The 24,746-nt window shown below is 38.6% G+C and overlaps 1 protein-coding gene and 2 long non-coding RNA genes across 6 annotated transcripts; 1 reads left to right on the top strand and 2 right to left on the bottom strand.

Annotated features, from left to right (window-relative positions):
• Positions 1–6,032: 6,032 nt before the first annotated feature.
• On the bottom strand, positions 6,033–16,179 carry LOC142138672 (uncharacterized). 2 transcript variants are annotated; one of them, XM_075195517.1, is made up of 6 exons: positions 16,055–16,179; positions 12,582–12,709; positions 10,445–10,557; positions 9,985–10,193; positions 7,959–7,994; positions 6,033–7,849 (listed from the first exon to the last, which is right to left on the bottom strand). In XM_075195517.1, exons 1-6 carry the CDS (start codon positions 16,177–16,179, stop codon positions 6,625–6,627), a joined length of 1,836 nt encoding a protein of 611 aa, XP_075051618.1. In that variant the 3' UTR covers positions 6,033–6,624. The 2 variants fall into 2 exon arrangements, with proteins under 2 accessions (XP_075051618.1, XP_075051620.1); XM_075195519.1 differs by lacking the exons at positions 12,582–12,709; positions 16,055–16,179 and adding an exon at positions 10,918–12,569.
• Positions 16,180–16,283: 104 nt separating this feature from the next.
• LOC142138673 (uncharacterized) lies at positions 16,284–19,940 on the top strand. 2 transcript variants are annotated; one of them, XR_012688086.1, is made up of 4 exons: positions 16,284–16,355; positions 18,515–18,572; positions 18,664–19,029; positions 19,461–19,940. It is a non-coding gene; the product is annotated as an uncharacterized LOC142138673 (long non-coding RNA). The 2 variants fall into 2 exon arrangements; XR_012688085.1 differs by lacking the exon at positions 19,461–19,940 and having other exon boundaries at positions 18,664–19,177.
• LOC142138674 (uncharacterized) lies at positions 19,940–24,482 on the bottom strand. Of its 2 annotated transcripts, none has more exons than XR_012688087.1 (3): positions 24,420–24,482; positions 23,571–23,626; positions 19,940–20,067 (listed from the first exon to the last, which is right to left on the bottom strand). It is a non-coding gene; the product is annotated as an uncharacterized LOC142138674 (long non-coding RNA). The 2 variants fall into 2 exon arrangements; XR_012688088.1 differs by lacking the exon at positions 19,940–20,067 and adding an exon at positions 20,378–20,465.
• Positions 24,483–24,746: the final 264 nt, after the last annotated feature.

Here is a 24,746-nt window from a genome sequence, read left to right as displayed (position 1 = left end):
TATAAGTACCGTGATTCAGCGTCATTTCACAGAGGGACACAGAAGGGTAGCTCAGGTCTTGGCAGTCGCTAGTGCAGTTGGGTAGCGTCATAGGTAGAAAACAAAGAGGAGGGGTAGCAGTGTTTTTAAAGGTCTCCAGTGACATTCAGGAGAGCTCCAGTGGTAATTATGACTGCTGAAATAGAAATAATAGGGCTGGCAGTCTTGGTCTAAATCTGCAGTTACATTTTACTGTACTATAGATTACTCCAAAACAGGAACGCTGGCAGAGCTCAGTGCTGAAACCAATTGTAATAATAGTGCTGTCAGTGTTCTTAAAAGTCTCCAGTGAAATTCTACTGTGTCATAGCTCATACAAAAACAGGAGGGGTGACGTTGTTGCCACTCTCCAGTCTCAGTCATGATGATACTAATCCCTCTACTACATGTGCTAAAGCCTATGTTCAAGTGCATAGTGGTTTTAAGTAAGGTAAACAAAAATGTAAATAAAAAGCTTGTACCTTTTAAAGAAAAAACACCTCTTTAATAAATGTGAAAGTTCACTTTAGAAAAACATAAAATTGCCAACATGCCAGTCTATCCAAAATATTACCAAGCATACCAGCACCAGCTAGCTCCCTTCTCTCAGCTAGATCTCAGCACCTGCAATCTACACTGTCATCATATTCACCCTCATCACTGTGTATATCATCCTCAAACAATACTAATTCATCCCCGCTGGAATCCACCATCAGAGAAGTCTGTGTACTTTGATGTAATTGCCTCTTTTATCGAATGTGTAGTTCATTTTACAGAAGAGCGGTCACGATTTTTGGGTAATTCTTTTACACCAGACCAAATGTTGTGCTGACTCATCTGCATCACCACTGGGTGTCTTGGGAAAGCTAAGTTTTTTCCTAGCAGCATTTTCCAGAGAAACTGAAGGATCCTGGCAAAGCAAATAAAGTACTTAATCTACAAGTCCAACATAATTAGTGTAATTGCCTTGTTTCATTTCCTCCTTCAATTTCGCTTGCTGCTTTTCAAAAAGTCTAATTAGGGGAATCACTTGACTCAAGCGAACAGTGTCTGCACTCTCTTCACAGGTGACTACTTCGAGTTGTTTCAGCACCTTGCACGTGTTCTCCACTGCGCTGGACTAAAGTACATTCCCCCTAAATTCTATTCTTCTTGCAGCTGCTGCATTCTCTTACATGCTGTTGAAGAATCCCAAAAATGACCCTTTATATTTCGGGACACAGACAGCATCTCATTGTCATTTTTTCAAAAAGTTCTGTACCACCAAGTTGATTGTGTGAGCAAAACAGGAGATGTGATGGAATTCCCACCGCTGTAATGATCTAACAATATTGGTGACGTTATCAGAAATCACATATCCTCAGGAGAGTCCAAGCAGGATAAGCCATGTTGCAATGACTTCCCTTAGTTTTTCAAACAGGTTATCAGCGGTATTACCTCTGACCTGCACCTTGTCTCGTCTCTGATAACCACCTCTCACACCCGCCTTCAAGACTTCTCCCGTGCTGCTCCCCACTTATGGAATTCCCTATCACTCTCAATCAGACTTTCCCACAGCCTTCAAATCTTTAGATGCTCTTTGAAACCCCATTTTTTTTTTTTTTTTGATGTGACCTTATACTCGCTAACACTATTCACACTAATGCATCCCCCCACAACTATCTCCACCCAGAGCCACGCTCGTTTCAGCTGTGCCCTCTTCCCTTTAAAATGTAAGCTCTCTAATCAGCAAGGTCCTCCATACACTTTGCTTTCATGTCTCCATTCATTTTGTGTGCCTTGTCTGTTTTTGTTTTATTTATGTCCTTGTTTTCCCTACTGTACGGTGCTGTGGAGCACTGTGGTGCCTTACAAATCTATAATAATAATAACATGCCTCTTAGTGAAGCAGATAATGCACAGAGTAGTCTGCCTCTGAAAAATGCGATGTTCTTGGGTACATGCTGCTGCTGTCCCTGCTGAAGGCGAATCACCAAGCCAGTGGGCTGTCACAATCATATAATCTTTAGTTTGCCCAGTTCCCCTTGTCCCTCTATCTGTGGTTAAGTGTACAGCGCGTAGAATGGCATTTTGTAGACCAATAATTACATTTTTACGAACCTTCTGTTAGAGGTGAGGAATAGCTTTTCTAGTAAAATAGTGTGGTGATGGAATTTGGTAATGGGGACAGAAGTTCTCAAGTAACTGTCTCAAACCAGCTGCATTTATTTTGGATATTGGACGCAGATCTAATTCTAGCATAGTCGCCATGGCATCAGTTCTTGAAGTTTATGTACTAGAAGCAGAAAAAACGGGCAAGATCTGAGCAAATTTGACAAGGGCTACTGTGATGGCTAGACAACTGGGTCAGATGATCTCCAAAATGGCAAGTCATGTGGGGTGTTCTCGATATACATCAGCTATTTAAATAGCGCCACTAATTGTGCAGCACTGTACAGAGAACACACTCACATCAGCCACTCCCTCATTGGAGCTTAGTCTAAATTCCCTATTATAAGAAAGCAGGCAATTAACCTATTTGTGTATGTTTTTAGTGTGGGAGGAAACCCACACAAACATGGGGCGAACATACAAACTCCACAGTTAGTACCTATCAAAAGTGTTCCAAGGGAGGACAACTGGTTAATGAACAACAGGTGGGCACCCAAGGCTCATTAATGCGATTGGGGAGCAAAGACTAACCCATCTGGTCCAATCCAACAGAAGTAGCACAAACTACTGAAAAAGTTAAAACTGGTTATGATAGAAACATGTCAGAACACAGTGCGCAAAGCAGCTTGCTACATATGGGGCTGCAAGCCGTAGACCGGTCAATGCCCATACTGACCCCTGATCACTGCCAAAAAGCACCTAAAATGGCCACGAGAGTACCAGCTCTGGACCATGGAAAATGGTAGTCTGGCCTGATGAATTAGGTTTTCTCTTAAATCATGTGAACAGCCAGGTGTATGTGCATTGCTTACCTGGGGAAGGGATGGGACAGGATGCACTATGCGAAGAAGGCAAGCCAGCGCAGGCAGTTTGATGCTCTGTGCAATGTTCAGATTGGATCACTTGGGTCCTGGCAATCATATGGATGTCGCTTTGACGTGTACCACCTACCTAAGCATTGATGTAGACAAAGAACACCCCTCCATAGAAATGGTATTCCCTGATGGCAGTGGCCTCCTTCAGCAAGATAATGGACTCTGCCCCATTGCAAAAATTGTTCAGGTATAGTGTGATGAAGATGACACAGTTCAAGGTGTTGACTTGGCCTTCAAATTCCCCAGATCTCAATCTGATTGAGAAACTGTGGGATGTTTTCCAAGTACATGCCCAACCCATGGAGGTCCCACCTCACAACTTACAGGACTTAAAAGTTCTGCTACCAACATCTTGGTGCCAGATACTACAGGACAACTGTAGGCAGTCAGGTCTGTTTAGGCAGTACGAGGAGGACCTACATAATATTAGGCAGGTGGTTTTAATTTTGTGGCTGATCACTGTATATTTACATTTCAGAATAGGCGTAATAGGAAGAGGGGAAAAAAAAAAGGCACAAAATAAGAATTTAACTCCATTTAAAAATCAGAGCCAACTTTTTCGCAGTAGAGTATACACATGAAAAACTGCTCACCGTTTGTACATGCAAAGGCAGAGATGCCATTTTCTGTGTGCTTAATGCCAATATATGTTCTCAAATAAAGGTACTTTACTAGTTTTTAAACTACTTGCATAAGTTAAACAGTAAATCTACTTATATTTCACAGAATGGATTTCTGGTTCGAGTTATTCAATACCATGGGGCAGATTCAATTGCTCACATTTATTTGGTAAAAAGTAATGCTTACTTTTGCTCGCATCTCTATGGGGCACAAACAAAAGGTGTGACTTTCACTAAAAAACCCAAAAACAAACCATCACCCTGTAGTGTCTTGTGGCCGTTCTAGGACACTACACTGCAATTTTTTTTTAATTACATCTGCTCCAATATCTCTTGCCTTAGGTATGAGCATATATAATCTATGATACTCATTACAACACAAGGATAGTACCTGTTATCTCTATTACAGGGTGGCCACTGGATTCCTCAAACTATGCACTTTTTTTTCTAGTGAGTTTCTAGGTTACTACCTGTTTTATTGACCTTGACCTTACTTTTTCTGTCAAAGTCGCACCCTATGCTAAATCCAACCCCGACATTCAGTATGCACTAGTCTAGATTTAAAAGCTTTATGCCACTACCCAATGCAAAAGATATTCTTGTGGCTGTATTATGAAATGTTAGAAGTTTAATGCTTCAATCTGTTAATGCACTTGAAGTAGTATAGCAATACAGCAGTTCTTAAACAGTATACATCTACTCTTACTGGCCAATTGTACTCCAAATCTGTCACTCTGCTTCCACATGCAAAACAAAATGCTGATTTCATTTGTCTACTAAAAGATATAACTGGATAATAAGATTTCAGTCACTTCGAGTGGAACTAAAGTAGTTTTTGAAGTTAACTGTTTAGGCGTATTGTAAATGCATGATGATCCCAGGGATTTAAGAGACATTGCCAGTGCAAGCAATAAACTTTACGAACGTTCCTTACATGAGAATTACTGTGTTTTCCCTGAAAATGTGGGCAATAGTCTCTTTCACAATTCTGGCCTGAACCACTCCTGAACTTTCACTGGGATTTACTACACAGCCACATCTATATTGATATGATATGCAAATTATAAAAGCTTTCTGGTGTAAGTAAAACGGTTAAGCTTCATTCAATTCGTGGCATCTATATAATAGAACATGGTATTCAAAGTCAATGCTATGAAAGGAAATCCTTTGAAGTCACAAGGACTTGACCCTTCAGGGAGCAGTTCCAATGTGATGCAAGAGACCTGTATTAATGAACCTTTATAGCCAGTCTAGAAGCAGTTTTTCAGGTTTTTTTTTTTATTTAATTTTTTTAGCACAAAAGTAACAGTAGTAAACTGGGAAGAGACAGGGCTATAGAAACACTTGGGACCTGACTTGGGGGCAAAGTACAGAAAGGTTAGAACCTCTCAGATATGCCACCTCCCTCTCCCCAAAAAACTTTGAATAAACAATATTAATTAAAAATACATTTCCTGTATTAGACAGCTATGATGCAACTGTCATATGCACTTTCACAAACCTTTACAAAAGCTCATGAAAGACCTTATAATCAAGCCACTTACCTTAATCAAGTAAGCCAACAATTTAAACGATTTTTGGGCATTTTTACAAGCTGTGGTTAGGTTATAAATTTAATAATTGAAAGTGGCAACATCTGTAAACAATGCACTTGCAAAAAACACGTATGTGCATATACTATTCACAGACCTCTACTAAGATCAGATACATTGTATGTGCTTACATAATGCAAGTACATGGCTGAAAGCAGTTATGAGTCTCTGCAAGCTATCAAATTAGGGAAGTGCCACATATTAATTTAATTTTGATTTTTAAATACAAAAAAGAGAACTCCATTAAAGCTGTTTATATTTTTTATTATTGTATTTAAAGCCAGCAAGTTTTGTACCTTGTTAGATGGAGCTTCAATTTTCCTGTTGCAAAATCACTCTGTCTGGGCTAGTAATATGGCTACCACTGCAAGGAAAAGTATCTCAGCTGGAGCACATATGCGTTTCAGCTCTCAAGTATTTACACGAGGAGAATAACCTGACCTCCAAATCAGACCCAGTCAGGAATCTCCCTTGTTTCACACAATGGTAGAGGAAAGAAGGGGGCTGCTGTGGACCAATATAAATAAGCATGAGAAGAGAGGCAATACAAAGCCTCTCTGCTCAATCATGTCAAGTGACTAGTTTCCACGTTAAACACATGACAATGGCTCATTAATAGCAGCTTGAAGGAAAAAGAAATCTCCAAGAAAAATAGACCACCACAATGTCTTCAAAGTAGCCAGGGTTGGTTTTGTGGTTTTTTTTTTAAAAAAAAACAAAAAACATGGCATTGCAGCTTTAATGAATAGATTACTACTCAATGATTGCACCAGTGCTTTCTGAAGCAAAAATATTCTTTATTCAAATTGAATGAAAACCAGGAGGGATCTCACTATCAAAAATGAAAAGTAACAAGATGGAGGGGGAGGGGAGTGAGAAACATGGCAAGGACAATAGTTGGGAAACCTACAGGTTATCAAGAAACATATTTAGAATTATTTTTCCCCCAGCACTTACTGAAAGACGCATTATCATATACTTCTAAATGAACACTAATTACAAGAGCTCATGTGTAAAGCAGCACCACACAATTTTGAGGTGATAATTTCCACTGACTATGCCCGGTTTCTTAACATACCTTTTCACCAGTAAATTACCCAACCTTACACCCACATTAAACAAAATAGACATCCAAGTAACTTAAGATCATGCATCAAGTATGCACTGCTGATTTAAGAGTTTGCAACTTATTTTGTTGTACGTTATGTTTTTTTTTAAAAAAAAATTACATATTTAATAGGGGAGATGCTAACAGACCAGAATATATATATTAAAAAAATGCTTTAATTCCTGAAATAAATATAAAACATCCAACATGAGGAGCATAGTGCAGCTCCTTTTCGTAAAAGGAAGTCAGAGAAAGGAAAATTAAGCCTGTGTAGGAGAGGCTGATCTAGATCGTGGTTTCAGAGGAGAGCTGACTGACTGGGCTTCTTCTTCTTCTGTCTCCTCTAGAAAAACTTTCGTAGGAGGGGGAGACGGTGGAGGATGGAGACCATCTCCAGCACCAGGATTGACTATCTCACCCTCCTCAATTTCAGGCTCCTGATCAGACTCTGTGGTAAATGCCACGGTGTCCTCCCTTTTGATTTTCTTACAGGCCTCTCTACTGCTGCTTCTATTTTCACGACTACGTTTAAGATTTTTCTCTTTGCTGCAACTACGGCTCGAATGCCTGCCATTTCTTCTACTTCTTTCCTTGCTGCGACTTCTCTCTCTACTACGGTTTGCCCGCTTTTTTTGTCTGCTTTCTCTTTCCTCTCTGCTGCGACTTCTGCTTCTTTCTTTGCTTTGACTATGTCTGTCCTTACTCTGGCTCCTGCTTCTATCCCTTTCTTTGCTCCGACTTCTGTCTCTCCCCCTCCTATCCTTGCTTCTCCTGCTGTTCCTATCTCTTTTATGCCTATTCTTCCTATCTCTGCTCCTACTTCGGTCTCTATTGCTCCTATCAATGCTCCGGCTTCTGTCCTTATCCTTCCTTCGACTTTCATCATTACCCCTACTTTCCTTGCTCTGGCTACCTTCCCTCTTTTCCTTGCTTTGGCTTCTGTCCCTATCGTTACTCACACTCCTTTCCCCTTTAACTAGCGCCTTTGTTGGACTTCTTTCTTTACTACTGCTGTTTTCTCTATCCTTGCTTCCATTTCTTTCTTTACTTCTGCTGTCCCTCTCCTTGCTTTGGCTTTTTTCCTTACTTATACTGTTCTGCTCCTTGCTACCACTCCTGTTTTCTCTGTCCCTGCTTTGGCTAGTACTCTTCCTTTGTTCCTCACTAGGACTTCTACTTCGCTCTTTGCTTTGGCTATCCCTAGCCTTTCGCTCCTTGCTAGGACTTCTGCTTCTCTCTCTACTCCGGCTCACCCTATCCTTGCTGTGGCTATGACTGCCTCTTCTTCTCTTATCTTTGCTTGGACTCCTACTTTCTCTCCTGTCTTTACTTCTGCTCCGACTATTACTTCTGTTTCTGCCTTTTGCCCTATCCTTACTAGCACTCCTGCTGTCCCTCCTTCCTTTGCTAACACTTCTACTATCTCTCCTGTCTTTGCTTTGACTCCTACTTCTCCTTTCCCGTCTTCTGCTGCCAGAGCGAGATCTGAAAATTGGAAAAGTACAGATGTGTGACAAAGCAGATAACGTGACAGCACAACTCATTTTAGTGCCATCTATAGAAAAACAGTTTTAAACTGGAAAAGGACGCTAACCTTGATCTAGAGCGACTGCTTCTCCGTGAGCGTGACCTGAAATATGACAAAAGATTATTTATGTCCAGCATAATTTCAAAAGGATATACCCAAATATCTACATTACAAAGTCATGTGTAAAATGAAAGTAAAATAAATAGATGTAACCATTAACATTATCCCTAAATGACAATTTACATTGATGAAAGATGTTTTACGCCATCAGAAAGATGCAGAATGACAACAAAAAAATAAATAAAAAAGCATTGCCCCTCTGTACACTCCCAACCTGCACATAGATGACTTGTTGTGGTGTGCTTTATAATTGACAACTCTTTAATAAGGAACATTGAGGTATGGGATCTTTAAATCCTATTTTTCAGGAAGCTCTGAAAACCAATCAGGAAAAAATGTAATTAACTACCGTTCTATTTGGTCAAACACAAGGTAGCGTGGGGAAACATGGGTTAATTTAAAACATAATTTAGCATATGTTAAACATTGCTCTTCAAATTATGGAAAAAAAACTCATAAAGAAAACACAAGTCCCAAGCATTACAGATCATAAATTCCATATATTCCTGCGTTACACAACTTTTGTGACCGATTATTTGGAATCAGGTAAGATGGTTAACCCAAGTCTACATCCTAGATATTTATCAGCCATGCACAGAACTAGTTAGACATGTAAATCATACCAAATTTAGGGTAGTGTCAGACATGCACTTTAGAATGTGATTTTCTTAAGTAAGGAAACTTAAGTGATAATCTGATCAGTCAGCATATCATGGAAGTACAACAGGAATATATCCTGTTTTATCAATATTTTCAACAAATTTTTATTTTATGTGAATCAAGAGAGTATGATATATATTATATAATCATATTTGTTTTCTTTATATTTCATTTTAAATCTTTACAATAGTATTTGATTTGCTTAATCTAAATTTTATTATATCTATATCCCCAAATTTCATTCTGGGTTCATGTGCTGACATTCCTTGTTTGTAACAATTTCTTTGTAAAGGTGATGCAAGTTCTCCCAATTATCAGCTGCCGAATTATTTTTTAAAAGCTGCATGGTGGCTCAGTGGTTAGCACTTCTGCAGACCTGAATTTGATTCCCGATCAGGGCCTTATCTGTTTAGTTTGCATGTTCTCCCCTTGTTTACGCAAGTTTCCTCCAGGTACAAGGCACTTAATGGGCTGCTGACAAAATTAATCCTAGTCTGTGTGTTAGGGAATTTAGACTGTAAACTCCAATGTGACAGGGACTGATGTGAATGTCAATTCTCTGTACAGTGCTGTGCAATTGACAGTGCTATATAAATTTAAGATTATTGGTAATGCAACAAATAGGTTAATAGGCAGTATTGTTTCAATAGTACATAAAAGGGATTTGTGTTTTGTGCCAATATCGTGAAAGTGATCAGGGAACGCTGTTAGAACAAAGCCATTTCCCTGACACAAAGTCACAAGCAGTGTTTTATAGTGGAAACCATTTAGTACATTAATAGTACTAGCTTTAAGTAACATACCCAGGTACACTGCAGAGATATTTTTACATATTACCAGAATATTCTAGTAAGCAGATTATCTTTAAAGCTAAAGAAGTCTAATATATAAATATATATAATATATCTTATATAAACACTAAATAAACACTATAGTGTTTATAAGACCGACCTAAAAAAGGTTAAATGTCTAGAAATTTGGCATTAACAGAATCTAATTTACAACTATAATACAACATTGAGATAATTTGAGGACAGGACAAAGTATAGGTATTCCCGAATAATTTATTATTAGAAGTCTACACAGGTGGTGTACAATGCAGCATCCTTATTCATTATTGTTTATGGAATTATCCTTCATTTTTTTCCCCCATCATTCCCGAGTGCCGTCATTTTTTTCTGTTAAACATTTTTGACTAAGGCAACGGATCTTTATTTACATAGAGTAAGTGCCCATTGTTTTCTATACACACACACACACACACACACTTAGTTACTATACATATCATATGCCAATAGTTAACAATATTTACCTTGAGCGACTGCGGGAGGAAGACCGTTTAAGCAAGGATCCAGCTCTGTCCTCCACAAGACGGATCTTTCGACCATTGACCTCTGTGCCATCCAATTTATCCAGTGCCCGTTTCATGTCAGAGTATGAGCGGAATTCTATAACTCCTTCATTAGGACGGCGCTGGTGAGCATCAGCAAAAGTGACTTCTCCTGCCTGGCGCATGAAGTCCTGCAGGACAGACAACACAGATATGAGACCTGTAATATACATTTAAGAAGGCGACTAGGAAAACAGAATCAAGAAGAGAGAGAGGAAAAAGACAACAAAAATAAAACTATGACAAAGAAGCACCTCAGGGAAATAGAAAAATAAATTTAAAAACACAAAAGCAAATACTACAGATGAAATGCAAAAGAAAAATTAAGGTAAACAGAGGACCTTGTATTAAAGACCAAAAAACTGATGTCAAAGAATCCTACCTTAAGGTCCTGCCAACTGCACCGTGTAGAAAGGTTCTCCACCCGAAGTCGATACATTGTACGAACTGGAGGGCCAAACTTGTCACTACCACTTTTACGGTAGCCATAGCCACCTGGGACACAGGGACAGAGATTGATTCAGAGTCAGTTGGGAGGCACATTTAATCATGGACAACATACCACAAAGGCACACACTATCTGGAGCTACTGTCTTATACATACAAGTGATTTATTTCATTACAAACTACATATCTGCAACACACTACAGCAGTTGGCTGTGATCATTTAGAATGTCCTCAATCCATCCCACCCTTAAAATATGGCACATCAAAACATCTACCTCCAAATCATAATTCTCTTTCTGCTTCTGTTCCATAAAGTTACATTTGGTTTACCAACCAAATATTCCCACATACTAACCCCTTCCCTGCATTTCCCTAATAGTAACCCCATGCACACCACTGGTCACTTACCTTGAAGAAATTGATTCCCCTCAGCCGCCCACGCTCATCTCTGCATGCCCTGCGTCGGACGGCTGCCTTGGCCCCCCGCCGACTGGTAAACCCAACACGCTCACCCACGTACGCGCCCCCCCTGCGGCACCTCCTCGGATCTCGCGAGAAGAAGAGAGAGGAGGGGGAAGGAAGGGGCTGCACAGTAAATATTACTTGGAGACAGACACAAGTCAGCCCCATGCAAGCCTCTGCATAATCTCTCCATGGCACCTTAATACAATGGGCACCGACTAACTACAAAAGGGATATCCTCCCAATGTCAGAAGCCATTTTAAAAGGCACATGGGATTTAATTTAGTAAATTAGAACAGCAATGTGTTACAAATTAAAAAGGGTTTTGAAATATCCTAAATTATAGACTCATTACTATAATTAAAGGTATGAATTGCTTCAAAACTCTCCCATGTAGACAAGATGTTTTGGTGTAGCAGATACTTATGACATTAAGCTTACAGGGATACACGATGAGATAGAGAAAATATATATATTATATTCTCTCTCGATATCTATATATCAGTTGAAGAATACTCTGTAGGACCACACAACATAATGTAGCTATTTGTTTTTTAGATATACCACAATGAGGATTTATTACATATTTAGTAACAATAAATAGTGTTTCAGGAATTGCACACAAAGCAAAACAATGTATTGTCTTTTATTCTTGTTTTTTTAGTACAAAAGTGAAATGACGGAATTAACTTAAAACATACAATTTGTGGTCCATTCCTCTGGCAAACGTGTCAAGATCTCAGGTTCAATAGAAGCGCAGCTCTGCCCGTGCACTTTTATCAACCTAGAGACCTCAACAGCCAGTAATATGAAGATAAACCACTACATGTGGAAGTTGAAGACTGGCCTTTTAAATCAGCTCTCACTTAATATCTCTACCTTAAGCAGCTCACATTCAAAATGTCAGCTTATGAACCCTGGAAAATGGTAGTGCAGGCACCGAGAGTGGTTAGCTTCTCCTAATTCATGGTATAAGGTTATAGGGCCCTTGTGGCTCCTCTAGCTAGAGACAAAACTATTTTTGATTTAAAAAAAAATATTTAACGTAGGTTTGCAGATACTAAGTAAATTAAAATATATATGCCTACCCTACTGAAGCTGATCTTCAGTAGCTTTCCAACAGCAAATCATCTGTAATGGAGGAAAGGCGCCATGGTTACAACTGCATAGTGACCTAACAAAAATAAAACTCAGCTGCAGCTTCAGAAAGCGCCTACTGCAAAAACAATGATGGACGCCTTAAACGGGAGTTTAATTTTTGTCACTTTACTATGCAGTAGGTCCTGAACAGTAGTATCCAGAGCGCCTCTGCTCTATTTACAGGAACTGAAGACCTCAGTCAGAAAGGCAAGTATGTCTTTTTTTAATTCATTCCATGACTGTCGCAGATGCAACAACTGAAATAATGAAGAAACTAAAGGTTCACTAGGTCTGTCTGACAAATGAACCAAAATGCTTGCAATTTTTTTTTTATTTTGTTAATCATTAAAAAGTATGCCCTTCATGCCTCTCATTGTTTAAGATCTCTACAGTTGACATTTATATGATTTGTAGAATATGCCTGAAATGGCCAAACACTGCAAACAAATATGGATCTTGGATATACTTACTGCGGGCATCCCTCCTTGGCGCACGTGCATGTTCTACAATGACCCGCTCACCGCAAAGGTCTCTCCCATTCATTTCATACACTGCATCATCAGCATCGCGCAGATCTTCAAATTCCACAAAGCCATAGCTAAAAGCAAAACAAAGTGGTACATGTGTATTACTTGAATGGAAGTGTGATGATTATATCATTGCTCTCTTGATCTTTAAAGAGTACCGAAATCACTGCTGCATAATAAAAGCTCCCTGCATTCACAGGAGCCACCTTTTAATAATGTTTAGGGATTCTATTGTTACACCCCCCCCTCCTCCCCCTATATGACTGAAAAATGCCATGCATAGACTTGGTTAGTGGCAACAGCACAAATATCAAGGGTGCTCAAGCACACATACCAGCCATAGAGCTTGCTCCTAAGTTTGCAGCTATTTCAAACTGCTGTCATTACTTAGCAATATGTTACAATAAAGTAAGCTTTACATCTGTTACACTTGCTTTTCATATATCTGAGTTCGAGCACCATATTTGAGGTGTTTGTCTGGGTTCAATGACACTTTGCAGACCAAAGCTAGCCTTTATATTGTCTAAACAGCTGAGGAAAAACAAAATAGGGTTTTTTGTTTCCAAGCCTGGACACTAAGAGTCTCAGATCAGTTTAGTTTGTGAAAGTACAGGCATTATTAAGTGGCACTTTTTCCAATTCAAAGCTGCATTATCACCTGGGGAGGGAGAGAGCACAACTGCATTTGCCTAAGCTTATGGAGCGGGGCGCAGACCAACAAGAAGTCGCAATCACGGACATTGCAGCATCTCGTTGGTCCTCTCGCTTACATCCATGTCCTTGAGGTCCAAAAAGTAGGCAAGTATGTTCTAAAGCAGCGGTTCCCAAACTGGGGTGCCACGGCGCTGTCACAGGGGTGCCGCGATCGCCTAGAGAAAAAAAAACAAAAAACTTACCCATCATCCAGCGCTGGATCCTCCTCCTCACTGACTGCCGGGGGCGTGACCTCATCATGTCCGGCAGTCTCAGTGAGCAGCAGCAGAGAAGACGTCAGGGAAGAAGGTAAGTGAAGGGGGGGGGGACCGAGAGAGACGCTGAAGGGGGGGGGGACCGAGAGAGACGCTGAAGGGGGGGGGGACCGAGAGAGACGCTGAAGGGGGGGGGGACCGAGAGAGACGCTGAAGGGGGGGGGGACCGAGAGAGACGCTGAAGGGGGGGGGGACCGAGAGAGACGCTGAAGGGGGGGGGGACCGAGAGAGACGCTGAAGGGGGGGGGGACCGAGAGAGACGCTGAAGGGGGGGGGACCGAGAGAGACGCTGAAGGGGGGGGGACCGAGAGAGACGCTGAAGGGGGGGGGGACCGAGAGAGACGCTGAAGGGGGGGGGGACCGAGAGAGACGCTGAAGGGGGGGGGGACCGAGAGAGACGCTGAAGGGGGGGGGGACCGAGAGAGACGCTGAAGGGGGGGGGACCGAGAGAGACGCTGAAGGGGGGGGGACCGAGAGAGACGCTGAAGGGGGGGGGGACCGAGAGAGACGCTGAAGGGGGGGGGGACCGAGAGAGACGCTGAAGGAGGGGGACCGAGAGAGACGCTGAAGGAGGGGGGACCGAGAGAGACGCTGAAGGAGGGGGACCGAGAGAGACGCTGAAGGAGGGGGGACCGAGAGAGACGCTGAAGGAGGGGGACCGAGAGAGACGCTGAAGGAGGGGGACCGAGAGAGACGCTGAAGGAGGGGGACCGAGAGAGACGCTGAAGGAGGGGGACCGAGAGAGACGCTGAAGGAGGGGGACCGAGAGAGACGCTGAAGGAGGGGGACCGAGAGAGACGCTGAAGGAGGGGGACCGAGAGAGACGCTGAAGGAGGGGGACCGAGAGAGACGCTGAAGGAGGGGGACCGAGAGAGACGCTGAAGGAGGGGGACCGAGAGAGACGCTGAAGGAGGGGGACCGAGAGAGACGCTGAAGGAGGGGGACCGAGAGAGACGCTGAAGGAGGGGGACCGAGAGAGACGCTGAAGGAGGGGGACCGAGAGAGACGCTGAAGGAGGGGGACCGAGAGAGACGCTGAAGGAGGGGGACCGAGAGAGACGCTGAAGGAGGGGGACCGAGAGAGACGCTGAAGGAGGGGGACCGAGAGAGACGCTGAAGGAGGGGGACCGAGAGAGACGCTGAAGGAGGGGGACCGAGAGAGACGCTGAAGGAGGGGGACCGAGAGAGACGCTGAAGGGGGGTCAGAGTGAGATGGCAAAGAGGGGGACACAGAGTGATATGATAAAGGGGCACAATGTGATGGTGAAGGGGTCTAAATACATCTTACGTCATTTTGACCCAACTACTTAAAAAACGGGACTACCCGGTAATTATTTTTGCTTAGGGGTGCCTTGGAAAAATTATGGTGACCCTAAGGGTGCCTCGAGCTGAAAAAGTTTGGGAACCACTGTTCTAAAGTATAACAAAAACGGCACAGCAAACTCTCTTGCAAATGGAATATGAGTAAAGGGATAAAAAAATGTTAAAATGAATGATCAACCATGGCTCAAAATGACCCCCCCCCCCTTCCTCAATATATAAAGATGGAACAAAAATACCTTGTTTGGCTTTAACCAGGCAATTCACTGAAGCACTGTTAAATCAATAATTACCACTTCACATTAGATAACACTCTTTAGGGCAAAGTTTGTCAATGAAAAAGCAATCAAGTTGCTGTGACATTGCTGTCCTCATCAAGTGCCCCCCCCATCTAAAATGCTACACAAAATAGTGAGTGTTCAGGTCTGTTAGTAACCTATTGCCTGTTCAGTTAGAGAAGTGCTCCTTGCTGATATGTTAACCTGCTGCATATGCATGAAGAAGCGTGTTTTAGCATACACGATAGTTATATCATGCATATTATTCAGCCAAGTAGCACACAGACTTCAATATAAATCAATGCCAAATTATAGCTTTACTTGTTCTTTAAGCAGCTGCAATTTGCAGAATCAAGACTTAACTGTGAAGATACTAGGTTTTAATAGATGAATAATAAAGAGTACAGCAAGGTTCTTCCTACCAAAATCACTATTTCATAAACCCAGCATTTGAGAATTGTGTCAATTTAAAGACGAAACCAACCCAAAAAAAAATTATTATTTTTTTTTTTTTTTTAAAGTCTTACTGTGCACAGGACAACTAACCACCCTGCAGTAAATACTTTGCATATCTAAATCAGTTTCAGACAGATGTTCCATGACGAAATCCGAGTAAGTGAATGGATCCTGTATATGCATTGTACAGATGGCGGAAGGACTATGCCTGTCAGTAACACAATGGCCCAAATGTCTCCCATCACCCTACCACATTCCCAGGAAGACACCATACAAAACCGGTCACCGCAATAACAGATCTGTCCGGAATCTTCCCTTAGGCCCAACATCAACTCGCATGAAGGTGGCAGTCCGCACTAGTCACCGATCCACATAACCCAACGCCCGCCACTCACCCGTTCTTTAAATCCACCTCTACGATTTTCCCAAAGCCCTTGAAGAAGCGCTCCACATCCCTCTCGCGGGCCCTGTGGCTGAGCCTCCCGATATAGATCCTGGGCATAGACGGAGAACGAGACATGAGGCCAATGGGCTGGCAGCGAGTGTCTGGCCGCTGCTATCCGCGTAACAGTGCACCCGACCGGGTTTCTAGTCACACGCTCACTGCTCAATCTGCAACGGCCAAAGCGCGGGCTCCGGACCGGAAGTGAACATCGGAGAGGCGACGCAGACCGGTGGAACGCAAAACGTACGTTGGTGCGTATTTCCGGAACGGTTTGACCATTAATTGCCGTAAAGTGTCTTCAGTATGCGTGTAATTTCCCGTAGACCATCAAAGAGATCAAAGTTGCACCTTCAATGCGGGTAGCGATTGATATAACAAAAGAGCGCTGTATGTCTCATAAACTTTTAATTCGTGCCATTTATCCTAATAAATGGGTGTAAAATGTCTATAGGAGCTCTTTCACGCATGCATAATCAAGTATTGTTTTTTTTTGTTTTTTTTTTTACACATGTACATTGTTATAAGCTAGCAGGGCCACGCATGCGTATATGCCCCAAGACTGGTCTTCCACATCTGCAATTGAAACCTTGCTACTCTGGCACACATGTCTGGATCACCTGACTATGTCCACTCAGCTGCTTCGGCGATATTATCTTAATAAATTTGCAGTGGTAATTGATTTTTTTAATGACTGATAAGATAAAAAAAATCTGTATTATCACCACAAATTAATATATAAGGGCCACTTACACACATTTCAATGCTTAGGAACATCAAAAATGCAAATTATTTGTGATTAATGAGCACCCTTCCCCCATCATCATTCCTTTACTTAAATATCCTCAGCCCAACAGCAAAAAATAAGATTTTCAAGTCTTAGGGCTAGATTTACTAAGCTGCGGGTTTGAAAAAGTGGGGATGTTGCCTATAGCAACCAATCAAATTCTAGCTGTCATTTTGTAGAATGTACTAAATAAATGAAAGCTAGAATCTGATTGGTTGCTATAGGCAACATCCCCACTTTTTCAAACCTGCAGCTTAGTAAATATACACCTTAGTGGGGTATTCAATTAGCCTCAATTGGGCTTTAGCGCTTCTATTTAACACGTTTTAGCGTTAGTATAGAGTGCGCTCAATTAAATTGCCATTTTTTACGCGTTAAAGACGGAAATAAACTATGTAGCGCAAATCCTCATCAAGCCCATAGAACAAGTGCAGGCAGACTATTCAATTGTAAATATTCGCAATACCGCATGTACATAAAAATTGTGGTTTGCCATTTTTTCGATTGCACCATTGAAGGTGATTTAAAAGCGTTAATGTATCCTTTAATTGACAAACTTATTTTAATGGGGGTCATTTTTTATGATATTAAACTTGTCTCAAATGAGTATTGTGTAGTTTAAAATATATGTCAAATGACTGTCAAATACATCCCCTTTGGTAAAAAACAAATGGTAAAACCATTAGTTACATTTCTCAGTCAACTGGCATGAGAGAAGAAGACTGTAGAGCTGCAGACTGGAAACTATTGAGAACTTTGGATTTTTATTTCTCATATTACTATTTTATTAATAGTTGGATTAATATCTACCTGTATTAATATCTTAATCTAATTAATTTATATTTAATTTTGTTTTTTGTTTTTTTTATTTCTAAATTGCAAATTTACTAATGGAGCCATTTTCTATCACAGTTTGGCAGTATATGTATGCAGCATATATTGATGAATATGCACATGCTGGTTTGCTAGTTGGAGGAGAGGAAGAAAATGGTTTTGAAACAGGAGAATGTATCTGTGCATGTGGCTGCAAGTGAGGGAGATAGTGCTGTGGTTCCATTATTTGAAGCAAGGCGGTACCGCACATGTCGGTTACTTGATGAGGTCCCCGAGGATGAGGTGATAAGATTATATCGCCTATCCTCCGATGCAATTTATTGGTTATATGACCTCTTTAAAGAGGACCTGGAACCAACAGTCCCCACAAACCATGTTGTGCCTGGATTGGCAAAGCTGCTTGGTGCATTGCATTTTCTAGTCTCGGGAACTTTCCAACCGACGTTGTCCGTAATTGCGGGTTTCTCCCAATCCACATTTTCACGGAGCTTGTTCTAGGTCCTGAAAGCCATGAAAAAACATACTTGGGAATTTATAAAATTTCCACAGTCTGAATTAGAATGCCGGGAGGTAAAATCAGATTTTTATAGTATAGCACATATGCCAAATGTCCCGGGTGCAATAGATTGCACCCATGTGGCACTCACACCTCCGCATAGAGTGGAAGAGAGCTTTCGAAACCGAAAGAACTTCCATTCCATGAATGTGCAAATGGTGTGTGATGCCAGAAAAAAAAATTGAAATGTTTGTGTTGGCTTTCCTGGCTCGTCTCACGATTTATTTATTTTGCAGATTTCAGGACTGTTCACAAGGTTTGAGGTGGGACAGTTTTCTCATGGATGGCTGCTGGGTAAGTTATAACAACATAACGTATTTTAATAATTGTTAATTAAATGAGAAAAACAGTAAGAAAAATAATGGTCCTTAAATGTTTTTATTAGGTGATGCAGGATATGGGAGCCAACCCTGGTTGCTTACTCCAGTGTCCAATCCAATGTCTGAAGCTGAAAGAATGTACCAAGCGGCACATATAGCCACCAGAGGTGTAATTGAGCTTACCTTTGGGCTACTTAAGAGCTGGTTTCGCTGTTTAGACAGGTCCGACGGTGCGCTTCTGTACTCACCATCAAAATTTTGCCTTATTGTTATTGCTTGCAGCATTGTGCACAGTATCTGTTTGGCAAATAATTTGGAGGTAGAGATAGATCCTGATCTTTTACAGTATCAAGACCTTTCTTCAGCGTTAGCAGAGGGTCCTGAAACTGGTACTTTTGAGCGCCAGCATTTGATTTCCGATTTTTTTTCATGTAAGTGGGAATTTTCTTTATTTAATCTTTTTTTTTTATAACTGTAATAATAACCAATAGTAAATTTTTTTGTATTCTTTTTTCAGGAATGCGATATAAATTGTGGAACATAATCACAAAAAAGCGTTGTACAGTGTTCGGTTAAAGGTTTTGTATATATATATATATATATAGATTTATATATATTTTTTATTAAGAGTTTTTGGTGTTATTACCAGTTATTTGTTAAGTTTTGAAGGATGAGCTGTGGAGTTAGATTGAGGACCAGACTCATTACCAGCACTTTCTTGGCCAGATGGGTGTGATCTTTTGTAAAGTTCACTCTTCTATGTTGTGTCTAATGCAACTTTATGGTAAGTATATGGCTTTTGTCTTTCTCTTTTCCCTTCTCCAACATGTTCCTGTCGCAACCTATTGAATGTGGATTACAGACAGACCCAGTGACTGAAGTTTGAAGAGTGCCTGGATTATGGACCCATTTTGATTGATTTTTTTTAAATATATTATGTATAATGTTAAAATACCCCACAAATGTTTCAGAAATTGATCTTAAAAATAAGACAAATGATTGTTTTGTTGTACAAAAATATTTAAATTAGTCTTTAAAATGTATTAGTAATTTTTTTTCAAACAAATTTGATTTGTTGTACAATTATTTATATTGCTAGTATTTTTTTCCACAATCAATAAAAATTAGTTTACTCAGACAAAAGTATGACTCGGTTAAGTGTTGAAGGTAGGCCAATCTGGACAGAGCAAATTATTTAAAGACATACATCTGCCACTTGTCCTTCCTTGAAAAATTAAACCGGAGGGAAGGTTTTATGTTAACTATCTACAATATAATAATGAAAGAGACATGTTTTAAAGAAAAAGATAACAGAGTTTTATTAATTAACATTTTTTTGTGTATGCAATAAATTGTTCTCTATCATTACTTGATTATTGGAAATAAATATTAATTGTCTTTTCTGTGGTCTTTGCTTTTCTTGATTTTGGTGTATTTTGCGCAGCAGTTCTTATATCTTTTTCAGTAGTCTGTGAATCCAAAAAGTAATTATTTTTAATTTCAATAGTAATTTTTTTTTTCATACATTTACATTCTCATTTCAACATTATCATCAATGACAATCCTCTATTTAAGTTTTCTGCAGTATTCTGTATCGTCTGTTAAAAATTAATGATAATATTTATGTAACTATTTTTACATTTTTTTTAACATCAATAGCATTAACAGTGAACATATTTGACAATGATTGGTACGATTGTAAAACACAAAAACGTTAAAAAATATAATCTTTTTTTATTATACATTTATATATCAAAAACATACCATGGTTAATAAATTGTCAATTAAGATTCTTGTCTTCAGTTCTTCTTTATGATTACATCATGATTAATAGCATATACCTTTATATAATTTTTCAATCTTTTGTCTAAGGGATTTAAACAATACAAAAATTGTATATATCATACCTAGGAACAAAGGGTACTGTCGCACTAAATCATACTTATAGAAGCTTACTACCCAAATTATTCCATATATCAAAATTATCTCGATATGGGGTGGCACCTTAACTTATTGTACATAGATCAAAAGAAAGAAAATAAGTTAATCAATAGGTGCACTGTGGCTTCTAATATGTGTATAAATGTTTAAGTAAAATATAACTTTTATTTTTATATTAAAATAAGCGAAATATATAAAACCAATTAAAAAACCAATTAAAAAAAAAAAAGAAACACCAGAATAACGGAAGAAGGAATAGACATAAGAAAACGAGAAGGGGTGGCAAAAAACGTAAGAAAAAGAGAGATAAAAGAATGGGAAGGCAATCAACAGAGACAGAGGAGAAGACCAAAATACTAGACAAAATAGATAATTCATTAAAAATAATTAATCTGTCTACTCAATCCCTCACACAAACCCAAATCAATGTACTCTCAAAAGGTCTATCCTTCTCACCCACAATGAACATTAATAGATTTGAAATAGAAAAAGATCTCCATTTATTTGGAAGAAAGCTTTTGTTAAAGAAATTCTTTCGTCAAAAAGAAGAGTTTGATCCAAATACTACATCAGACACTTCACCATCTCAAAATCAAGACAAATCTTTAATAACATCTGTCTCCCAATTTGATACACAAGAACGAGAGACAATTAATGCTCTTGAGGAATTGCAAAAAGAAGCATCATTAGATAATTCCACAACAAATGTGCAAAATAAGACAGGGATTAAAAAGAAATCAACTTTCTGTCCCAGCCCAATGATATGTCCGGAAATTACAATATATATGGAGTTGGTATCAAAAGATTTGGATAGAATGATGACATCAACATCAACAAGCCAAAACAACTTAACTTTTGAAGAAAGAGAAATACTAAAAGAAATGAGAGAATGGAATAACGTTGTTATAAAGCCCTCTGATAAGGGTGGCAACATCGTTATATGGCCTACAAAAGATTATAAAGGGGAGATACATAAACAACTAAGTGACACTAAATGCTATAGGAAAATAAGTAACAATCCAACTAATGTTATTTTAAAAACCAATCAAAATTTAATAAAAGAGGCCTTTGACAATTGTCATATCAGCAAAAATGATTATGATTTCCTATGGGTAGAAAACCCAAAAATATCCACATTTTACGTACTCCCCAAAATACACAAAAATGAAAGAAAACCACCAGGTAGGCCAATTATCTCTGGTATTGACAATCTGACAGAGAAGGCTAGTATATATGTTGATACATATCTAAGAGAATTTGTGTATACCTTACCCTCATACATACGTGACACCTTAGATGTTCTAAGCAAACTTCAAAACATTGTGGTAAACAAAAATACATGGTTATGCACTTGTGACGTGGAAGCATTATACACGAGCATAGAACACTCCATAGGCTTAAATGCAGTGAAATCATTTTTGGAAACAAAAGTAAAGAATGAACATAATAACTTTCTTCTGTCTTTATTGGAATTTATCTTAACAAACAATTATTTTACATTTAACAACCAATTTTTCTTACAGATAAGGGGCACAGCTATGGGGACAACATGTGCCCCAACCTATGCCAACATATATCTGGGTTGGTGGGAACAAAAAATTGTCTTTGTTGAGGAAAATGAAACATATATAAGCCACATTTTAGTATGGCTAAGATATATTGAAGATATTTTTATAATATGGGAAGGCCAAAAAGAGACCTTCATAGAATTCATCAACTATCTAAACAAGAACGATATCAACCTCAAATTAACCTTTGATATAAATATGGAAAAAAAATCAATTTTCTTGACTTAACCATATCTATCAATGATGAAAAAGAACTCTCAACAGACAATTTTAGAAAGAATACAGCTACTAATAGCATTTTACATGCATCAAGTTCCCACTTCCCACCCACAATAAAAAGCATTCCCAAAGGGGAATTTCTCCGCATTAGACGGAACTGTGGAGATCTACAGATCTTTGATAAGAGTGCAAAAGAATTACGTCAAAGATTATCTAAGAGAGGATATAGCAATAAACTTATTGGAAAATCGTATAAGACCGCTAAACTCACGAAAAGAGAAGAACTGATCTTTCCAAAAAAGATACAAAGTGAGTTACAAACAGAAAAAACTAGATTCATAAGTACTTTCAACAATAAATGGAAAGAAATAGACTCAATAATACAAAAACATAGTCATATTCTTAAACTAGATAAAGACATCAATGAAGTCATTGGAGAAAAAATAGCCATAAGTTGGAGAAGATCAAGAAACTTAAAAGACATATTGGTTCATAGCCATTTCCAAGAAAAAATCAAGAAAATAGGCTTCACAAACCCAATCACAGGATTTTTTCCTTGCGGAAAATGCAAGGCCTGCAAATTTACCAAAAAAACTAAGGAGTTTATTGACAAATATAATCATTGTCACAAAATCAATACCTTTATGAACTGTGACACACAAGGTGTAATTTACTGCCTAACATGCACATGTAATTTAATGTACATTGGAATGACAACCAGAGCCTTTAAGCAGAGACTTCTCGAACATGTTGGAAACATCCGTAACGCTGAACAAGATACTAAGAAAATGAAAACACTCACTAGAGTAGCAAAACACTTTCTTAAAGTACATAAAAGCAACTCCAATGAATTGACAGCATATTGTATGGAAAAGCTTAATCTAGGAATACGAGGAGGTAATATTAAACAAGAACTATTGAAGAAAGAAACCAAAATGATTTTCCTTATGGGAACGGAGCATCCAGCAGGTCTGAATGATAATAACAACTACATGGTCTTTCTCTAAATTCATAGTCATAAATATATGATATAATGTAATATAATTTATCTGGATAGATGATACTCATATACTTCTTGTTATCATATGATTTAGGCTTTAAGAAACAAAAGAATTATTAATCTACTAAATCTGAAAGAATTTAACTAAATATAATAATCTCACTAATCACTCTACATATATGTATACACAAATATATAAACACTATTGTTAAGATGTATTAAAATAATGAAAACACTAACTTACTTTGCCGATGTGGATCGGGGGTTTCCGGTTTCCTCTTGGCGTCACTTGGGTGGGTACTAAAAAGTTAAAAAAATTAATAGTTAACACAGTCAAAATAATCAACACTCACGATGAAACTAAAATATAAAAAAAATAAAAATAATAAACAATAAAATATAAAAATGTAATTTACAGCACTTATTCTATGATATTATAATAATCTGCACAAAACTTGTATATCATAATCACCTTTGGTTTTAGGATAACCACATAAGTAATTTTCTTTTTCTTTTGTCACTAGGTAATATTACTTCTTATTCACCTTCTTAATTTATTTATTACATAAAGATAATATCAGAGCATAATAGACCAATAATTTAATCACCAGTATATAATTAATAATATCAGATTAATGAGATTAGCTTAAAAGGTATAGCTAGAATCATGTAACAAAACCAGGTAATCTTATAATCATATTACATAAATAAATAATAACCATCTCATAATAATCAATGACAGCAACTGTATTTATGGGAACATAGATGTACCTCTAATATCTAATATCATTGCAATTGTATAAACAATTGGTAAATTAAATGCATGCAGACAAAGGCATGAGATTACATACACAGCATAATGTCTAATTATACTTGTTAGACATTTAAGATCTGCTCGTAAAAAATATGAGAACACTGAAAATAATAAAAAGTACCAATATGAGTGTAGACTAGGGAATGCTAATCTCTAAATTTTGGTATAAACCAAATAACCAAATATAGTATGATCTCCAGATTTTGTAGGAGACCTGATTAACAAATAAATCATAGTGGGGGGCTTTAATATTAAAAATAATCTGTGAAATTTACCCACCCCCATGCCAATGAATTCTGAGTGGTTGAGGTTGTGGTCATGTGACAGTGAAGATATGTTCTCTAAAGTATTTAAAAACATTAATCAAAAGTATTTACATAATCAAAGATGTACTTCTAATATTCTAATCATTGCAACTATATAAATAACAGATTAACTGAATGTATGTGATCAAAAGATTATGATCACACACACAGCATAACATATAAATCAATCTTCGGATAATCGAGGCCTGTCATGAAAATAAATAAAAACAGTTAAGATAATAAAAAGTTATAATATGATCACCTATTAGGAGATGTCAATCCCAAAATTTATCACAAATAA

The sequence above is a fragment of the Mixophyes fleayi genome, chromosome 2 (assembly GCF_038048845.1).
Source record: "Mixophyes fleayi isolate aMixFle1 chromosome 2, aMixFle1.hap1, whole genome shotgun sequence".
NCBI lineage: Eukaryota > Metazoa > Chordata > Amphibia > Anura > Limnodynastidae > Mixophyes > Mixophyes fleayi.
Note: the sequence above shows the minus strand (reverse complement) of the source record. Positions and strands in the feature narration are given on the sequence as shown.